The 8,191-nt window shown below is 40.6% G+C and overlaps 1 protein-coding gene and 1 long non-coding RNA gene across 2 annotated transcripts; both read left to right on the top strand.

Annotated features, from left to right (window-relative positions):
• The first annotated feature begins 104 nt into the window (after positions 1–104).
• Positions 105–1,660, top strand: LOC123153749 (uncharacterized). The gene is made up of 3 exons (XM_044572716.1): positions 105–874; positions 963–1,115; positions 1,580–1,660. Exons 1-3 carry the CDS (start codon positions 296–298, stop codon positions 1,658–1,660), a joined length of 813 nt encoding a protein of 270 aa, XP_044428651.1. The 5' UTR covers positions 105–295.
• A 78-nt stretch (positions 1,661–1,738) lies between these two features.
• Positions 1,739–2,616, top strand: LOC123148683 (uncharacterized). The gene is made up of 3 exons (XR_006474073.1): positions 1,739–2,125; positions 2,314–2,385; positions 2,476–2,616. It is a non-coding gene; the product is annotated as an uncharacterized lncRNA (long non-coding RNA).
• The last annotated feature ends 5,575 nt before the right edge of the window (positions 2,617–8,191 follow it).

Here is an 8,191-nt window from a genome sequence, read left to right as displayed (position 1 = left end):
ATTCGATCTGGAATGTACAGTAAGTGAAAAACTGGGTACTGTACTGACTTTGAACTTTATTGCAGATGTCACCAGAAAGAGGGATTGGTATCAGTAGGTTGCCTAAGCATAGGTTCTTGTCTGATTGGGAAACTGGATGTAGCAGCATATGCCCAGTTGCAGAGCTTTCTCCTACAAGGAGGTATGAAGATCTAGGGGTGGTTCCAGACTGGAAAATTAACACTTGCTACACTCCTAAAAATCTGAAAGTTGCAATGGATGGTTGGGGGAAGACAAGAGGGCAGCAGTCAGATCCATGGGGCACTATGGGGTTCTTGAGATTGATACTTTTCCAAAGAAACATAAAGAGCAGGCAATGCAGCTGCTGATGAGTGTGATCCCTGAGCAGTCATGTTTATCATTGGACACTGTCGGTCTGAGAACTGTTGATTTGAATGCAGATGTGTGGTGTAGGATACTTGGAACCAGGAAAGGTGGTTCGAATGAAATACAAGTGTGCTCAGGGCCTGCTGAAGTAGATGATATAAAGTCAGTAAGGAGGCTTCTGAAACTTCCCGAAACATCTGTGCCAATAAAAGTGGATGAACTTCTAAAGATTTTGGTTAAGGAGCATAAATCAACAATGGAACCGACAGATAAAATCAGGTTTCAGAGGGCGTTTGCAATGCTTTACGTGACATCATTTGTAGGTCCTAGGGAACACCTAAATCAAGTTACTCATTCTGCTTGCCAATTGGTGTTGGAGCATGAAGATTTGACAGATTTGAACTGGGGCAAGTACACTGTTGATGAAATACTTGTTGGTGCGACAGAAGCCAGGGCAAGACAACACATGAAAACAGCGTGGGTATATGGTTGCCCATTAGTACTAATGGTGAGATTACCTTATTGATTATATATGAGAACCAACAATAATTGCTGGAAGTTGAAAACACTGATGTTTTTTTTGGGTCTGAATGTAGGTACTATTCTTCGACTCGGTTGACGTAGGTTTCATAAAGCTTGATGAACGAGCGGAGCCAAGGATCAAATACTACAATGCTAGCTTGCTGGAAGCACTTGTGAATTATAATAGTTCAAAGGTGGATGGGTTAACAACATATGGAATGCTGAAGGTATTTGTGTAAATGGGTGATGAATGAGATGTAATTGGGATTAAGCTATAGTTATAAAAAAAGTGTTCTATGTAAGTTTTATATAAAACTCAATTGAGCGATATAACATAGACGTAGATATAGAGTTGAGGAAGATTAAAAGTTGATGTGGCAAGAATGGATTTGATTCTGACTATTTTATAAGTTCCGTGGAACAGAATACAAATCGGTAATAGTACATGGCATAGAAAAAAAGACTTTCTATTGTGATGCAATAAGTAAAATTTGTTTAATTTGGATGATAGAACAGCAATTATTCTTTTCAGTATTTCCTTATAATTATATTGGTTAATTTGTAAGAAAATAACAAAAAACTTGTGGGGCTGTCATTCGTAAGAACTAATATTCAGTGTGTATATAATGTGTAAAATTGAAAAAAAAACCCTGTTATATAATGTCTAAAAGTGAAACTATTATGTATTCAGCCTAAGAAAATCGTGCCGGACTTGGATTACGAAGAAGGAGAGGCGGATATTCTGGAAATGGCAACAAGTGTAAGTAATTAATAAACTGGATTGCAATAGAGTAATAGTTAAGCATAAATGGTCTGATTGTTTTGTTTACAACTGTCAGGCGATGCCATTGTTCATTGCACATGCGGAAAGAATGGCATTGGAGGGTACAAATCGTAGCATGGATTTACACGATATGCTAGTAACAGCAGGCGGGGCTAATACATATATGGCCAGGATGGTTAGGGAAAATTACTTACATAATGAGAAGAGTAGGGTTGTTGAAGATTTCAGGAAGTTGTTTGAGTGCATCATAAACATCGGACTGGAGAAGAAGAAAAATAACATTAGTTATTTGAAGAGCTGTGGAAATATGTTGGTCGAAGGTAAAGAAAATTGTATAATTACAGTTGCATTAAAACGGACATAAGAAAGTTGCGGAATGTTTGACAGGTTTGAAGATAGAAAGCTTGGATTTATTGAAAGGGATCGGTGCTTCGAAATACAGCAGTGTGGCAGGTATGAAACACTTGTTTGAACAAGTTGTTTACATCACAAGTAATGTAATGGGCGGTTGTTAGAGGTGTGTTTATTCCTATATGGAATAGGTGTTCGTCCAAACAATAAAACATAGTTATCTGTTCTGGTCTAGCATGGGTAATTTCGCATTCGAACTAATTCATTATATTTTATTCTATGGCGGGCAGGGTCGGCTACTGTTGTCAATGAAATTAAAGGGAAGGAGAAAGTGGGTGATTGCGCTGGAAAGAGCTTACTTGGTAAGTTGTGTGATGATGACAGAAAAATAACTAGAATGTAATTACATTTAATAGTTGATGAGTGCAACCTAATTAATTTGAAATACACAGGAGACGACAAGGGTGGTATTTCTGATTATTCGATGGGACCTCTTAAAAAATTACCAAGGGACAAGTTGGGAATGGATGAGTGGTGTGAAAGGAAAGGGGTATTTGTTCCAATGACCGTGTTTGCGCAAGCATATTTAACACAAAGAATAAATGGTAAAAACATTGTTAAACAAGTATTTGTAGTTTATATGGTAGGAGCATGAATTATGGTTCATGTATATAATATATTGACATCTGAATGCAACAGCTGAAATACCAGATTTGAACATCCCGACGTATTATGAAGGAGAGTTTGTAGCCCAGTCAGATGACGTGGCACTTAGGCAGAAGAAAAGGCTGGCTTCTAGTATGACAGGAGAGGAGGAAATAGTTTTCCAGCCGGCGAAAAGGCCATGCGTATATGCGAGACAACGTAGGAAGAAAATTGTTTTTGCAATCTCGTCTTTTGTACTAGGGCAATGCTACAAGGAGATAAGGCCAATTTGGAACTATCACATTGCTTCCTAAGAAAACGGAGGCTGTGCGAATTGAGCAATTCAGGCCAATTTGCCTTCTCAATGTTAGTTTCAAAATCTTCACCAAGGTCGGGACAAACAGGCTCTCACAGATTGCGCTTTCTGTGGTACAGCAATCCCAAACTGCTTTCATGCCGGACAGAAACATCCTCGAAGGAGTAGTTGTCCTTCATGAAACGCTCCATGAAATTCACTCTAAAAAATTAGATGGGGTAATTTTTAAGGTGGATTTTGAGAAGGCGTATGATAAGGTCAAGTGGCCGTTCCTTCAACAGGCATTGCGTATGAAAGGTTTTGATGAGGCTTGGCGCCATCAGGTTGAATCTTTTACGCAAAAAGGGAGTGTGGGTATTAAAGTCAATGACGATATCGGTCATTACTTCCAGACTCATAAGGGCCTCAGGCAAGGCGACCCAATGTCCCCCGTTTTGTTTAACATCGTGGTGGATATGTTAGCAATATTGATCGGAAGGGCTAAAGACCATGGTCAAGTGGGTGGTTTAGTACCTCATCTGGTGGATGGAGGTGTATCCATTCTTCAATACGCTGATGATACAATTATCTTCATGGAGCATGATTTGGCCAAGGCGAGAAATATGAAGTTGTTGTTATGCCTCTTTGAACAATTATCGGGGTTAAAGATTAATTTTCATAAGAGCGAATTGTTCTGCTTTGGTAGGGCTAAAGACGAATAGGACTCTTATAGGCAACTGTTTGGGTGCGAGTTGGGAAGTCTGCCCTTTTCCTACCTTGGCATTCCGATTCATCATCGTAGGCTAACAAACAGAGAGTGGAAGTGTATCGAGGATCGATTTGAAAAGAAACTGAGCTGCTGGAAGGGTAAGCTCATGTCATATGGAGGCCGGTTAGTTTTGATAAACTCGGTACTCACGAGTATGCCTATGTTCCTCTTATCGTTCTTTGAGGTTCCAGTGGGAGTGAGGAAAAGACTGGACTTCTATCGATCACGCTTCTTTTGGCAGGGTGATGAGCTTAAAAGAAAATACCGGCTTGCTAAGTGGGATATCATCTGTCGACCCAAAGACCAAGGCGGGCTTGGCATTGAGAATCTTGAGGTTAAGAACAGATGACTTCTTAGTAAGTGGTTGTGGAAGCTCGCTAGTGGTTCGGAAGCTATGTGGGCGCAAATCATTCGCAGCAAGTATCTCCAGACTAGGACTTTGTCCCAGGTAACAGTTAGGCCGATGGATTCGCCTTTCTGGAAAGGGCTCATGAAAGTCAAGCAATTAATGTTCAATAGGACAAAAGTTGTCATTGGCAATGGGGCCACTACACGTTTCTGGGAGGACGCTTGGTTGGGCGACTCACCCCTGGCCATTCAGTATCCGTCTTTATATCGTATTGCTCAACGACGTGAGGTGCTCGTGGCAACGGTATTTCAATCTATCCCCCTTAATATTCAGTTTAGACGGTCATTAGCGGGCAATCGTTGGGAGGTTTGGCTCCAGTTAGTTAGGAGACTAATGGAGGTTCAACTTTCTGATCAACCGGATAAATTACGCTGGAAGTTGACTACGTCTGGGGTATTTACAGTCAGGTCAATGTATACTGATGTTATTAATACAAGCTCCATTCCAACTTCCAAGAGTGTCTGGGATGTCAAAGTACCTTTGAAAATAAAAGTGTTTATGTGGTTTGTTCATAAACAAGTTATTCTAACAAAGGACAACTTAATAAAGTGTAATTGGACAGGACCTACTAGGTGTAGTTTCTGTGATCGAGATGAGACAATTAAACATCTCTTTTTTGATTGCCCGCTGGCCAAGGTTCTCTGGCAGACGGTCCACATTGCTTTTAATATAACTCCACCGAATACTGTTAATGCTTTATTTGGGAATTGACTATATGGGTTTGACTCTACAATAGCAAGACATATTCGGGTTGGAGTCTGCGCTTTAATATGGACCATCTGGCTGTGCAGAAATGATTTGGCTTTTAACAGATCATCACGAATTCATTTTTTGCAGGTTATCTTCCGAGCTACGGCGCTGATCCGTTCATGGTCATTACTCACTCCGGTGGAGGCCAGGGAGCATTTGGTTACTGGGTCTACCCGGTGGGAGATGGTTGCTCGGGATATCTTCAACCGGTTTGGATGGCGGTCATGTAATAGGATAGGCAATTAGTTTCCCTATCTATATAGCCAGCCGGTTGTGGCTCCTTTATTGGCTAGTTAGTGTTTCTAGCCTTCTGCGCTCTGTGTGGGCTGCTTTTTATTGTTTTCAGTTAGAGACTATGGAACTTTGTACGCACTTTTTGTTGCTTCTTTAATAAGATGGCTGTATGCATCACTCCTGATGCAGAGGCCGGGGAGTCCCCCTTTTCAAAAAAAAAACAAGGAGATAAGGCACGCAGTGGCCAACCCGGGGTCGCGGAACATGAAGCAATCTTTCAGGGGTACGCGTCCTCGGTAAGCTTTGAGGACCTAATTTTGATTCTTTAACATGAATTAGAAAGTAGCATGTGAGATGTACTGACACTGGTTAAAACTGTGGTTGTAGCATTTGGTTCAAGCATGAGGAGCCAGATTTGCTGGAGATGACTGGGGACGAATTTGTAGATCAGTTTACTGGTTTGTGTGGACTGAATTACAGAGGATTTGTTGTGGTCATAAGGATGATGTGGGAGGTTGAGCTGACTTGGATGACACCTGCACAACGAAACCGTTGGAGGCACATCTTGCTACCTCTCTGGGCGGTGAGTTGTTATGTTCTGTGGGACAATAACTGATTAGTGATAGTAGATTCCTTGCTAATAATGACAATTCAATATCTGTTTAGGAGCTGGTGGCGTATGACAAAAATTATCTTGCTAATTCAAAGGTGAAAGAAATGTTCACAAGTGAGGTTTGGGGGTATGATCTGCGTTGCTGCAGGATGGTAAGTAGATTGTTTGTACTTGCAATCAGAAGTTTGTAGTGGGAATATTAGTTTTGATATGAAGTGAGTTGTGTGACTGGTTATTTTAGATAATGGCGCCGAGAAGGGATAGAGAGCAATACTGGACATTGTATGCTATTGACATGAGCGAATGCATTGTGCATGTCCTTGATCCAAGGGATTCATGCATTGGAGAGGAACGTCTCCTGGAAAAACACAGTGGCATTTGTGAGAAGCTGATTACTGGATTAGGCAAGTGTGCAAGAGAGTTCTGTAAGGGCTGGGAAGTGGTGCCCGAGAAGTTTACATACAAGTGTCACGAGGAACTTCATGGGCCAGCAGACATGTAAGTTAATTGTTTACTACTATTGTGTTGTGCTTATATGAAAACTTTCTTTTATTAAGAACTGGTTTCGATCTCACAGTGACGAATCTGCGTTCGACATGGTGCACTATTTCAAATACTTCGACGGGAAATCGCTGGTGAATGGGAGATCAAAGGCAAGTTCTTCCCCTAATTGCCTATCTTTTTGAAAAGATAGTTATTAGATATGGTTATTATATAATGTATATGATATAACCGGCTAGAAATTTAATATATCAAATGTTGACTGGTTGTAGGAGTGGAATAAACAACTGAAGGGCAATGTGTTGCAGATGGTTCTGGGAATGAAAGGGAACAAAGGATGCCCGCCTAAAGGCGTCCTTGCGCCTGAAGTCTAGATTACAATGGATTAGGGGAACAATTATGTAGAAGAGATATGTGTGTATTATTTTGCGCCTGAATATGTATCAGGCTTTATCATGGTACTTAAGTATGATGACATGTGGACAAACTACAACATGTAGACATGGCTGCATATGTGGAGTGCTTAACTATGAGGGAAGAAGATTTGGCTTGTAACAACTAAGGGTAGGAGGTTCTGGTTGGGGTCTGTTAAATACTAATCAACCTACTCTGGTTCAAAAAAAAACTGCAGTCAAAGATTTTAAAACTTTGAAGGCTGTAGTCCTTAATTTGCAAAGAGACCTTTTTGGTGGACAAATATAGATTCAAAAAATAGCACCTAAGTAGTTGTTTAATTTAGGACAAAACTTCAGAGATTTGGACAGAGGAGATTTTTTACCACTATGATTTAAGAAGGAGGCGTACTGTAAATATTAGGATTAAAAAATTTAAAAAATGACATGTGTTGAGTGAATAAAAGTGTCTTTAGAACATTATCAAAAATTTGATTGCTTATTTACACATATCGTGCAATATCCAATATAGTTGTGGCAATTTCTTCAGTATGTAATTTGAAACAAATTTAATAATTTGCTAGTTAAAAAATCAACATCCGAAAAAATGAAATTGATAGGCATATTTAAGTATATATTGGTCGTAGTTGTTGATTTTTTCCTCTATGTAAGCCTAATGAAACTCTAGAGATTTTGACAATGTTTATGATTTATGTCTTGAGAAGGAGTGGTATATTATTCTAAAAATACAGAGTGTGAACTGGTATGCTTCAGAAATATAAAAATGAAGAAGTTGTTCCTTGGGGCACGCAAGTTATTGTATGGTCAACATTCGTGAACAGAAATAAAGTCAATTTATTTTGAGTAAAAAAAGAAGAAAAATGAAGGAATAGTGGGACTTGCACAAGTAGTAATTTTGCAAAGGCATGAACTGAACATGACATAAATTATTCTGATAAAAAACATGATTGGCATGTAGAGAGGAAGTTAGGGGACTCACATTGGGCTGCAGGTGGTCTGCCAATCTTATCAATCTTTAACCGATGGGCAGATCAAGAGACATCTTGCATGAGGGGGTCTGCGATCCAACTGGAGGATTCGTTCAGTAATGGAATGATCAGGGTAGTAACTGAATGTTGTATATTGGAGGGGCCAGGGGAAGGGGAGAACGAATGAAGATCTGAGAGGAGAGAAGTGAGGAGAAGTGGGCAATGGCAGATCTTTAAGGCCGAAGTGGTGGGACGACTTGGGGGTAGGTGGTTTGAGCGGCTTTGAGTGGGCGGAGGTGAGTGAGGTGAGGATGTGGTGTTGGGTCACTAGTGCAGAACCGGACAATAGCACCGGTTCGTAAGGCCCTTTAGTGCCGATTTCATAACCGGCACTAAAGTGTGGGCACTAAAGCTCCCCCCCCCCCTTTAGTACCGGTTCAGCACAAACCGGTACTAAAGGGCAACCACGTGACACGAGCCAGCTCCGGGGGCCGGGAGCCCTTTAGTACCGGTTGGTAACACCAACCGGTACTAAAATGTATGGGTTTTTTTTGGTTTTATAATTTCTTTT

This window comes from Triticum aestivum, chromosome 7A (assembly GCF_018294505.1).
Source record: "Triticum aestivum cultivar Chinese Spring chromosome 7A, IWGSC CS RefSeq v2.1, whole genome shotgun sequence".
NCBI lineage: Eukaryota > Viridiplantae > Streptophyta > Magnoliopsida > Poales > Poaceae > Triticum > Triticum aestivum.
The sequence above is the reverse complement of the archived record's forward strand: the minus strand, read 5'-3'. Positions and strand labels throughout refer to the sequence as shown.

Bases quoted from the DNA above. Each gene is read 5' to 3' on its own strand.
- LOC123153749 (XM_044572716.1), top strand. From the start codon at position 296: ATGGGGCACTATGGGGTTCTTGAGATTGATACTTTTCCAAAGAAACAT. The intron at 875-962 runs GTGAGATTACCT...GTCTGAATGTAG, and splicing joins GTTGCCCATTAGTACTAATG to GTACTATTCTTCGACTCGGT. The intron at 1,116-1,579 runs GTATTTGTGTAA...TTATGTATTCAG, and splicing joins CAACATATGGAATGCTGAAG to CCTAAGAAAATCGTGCCGGA.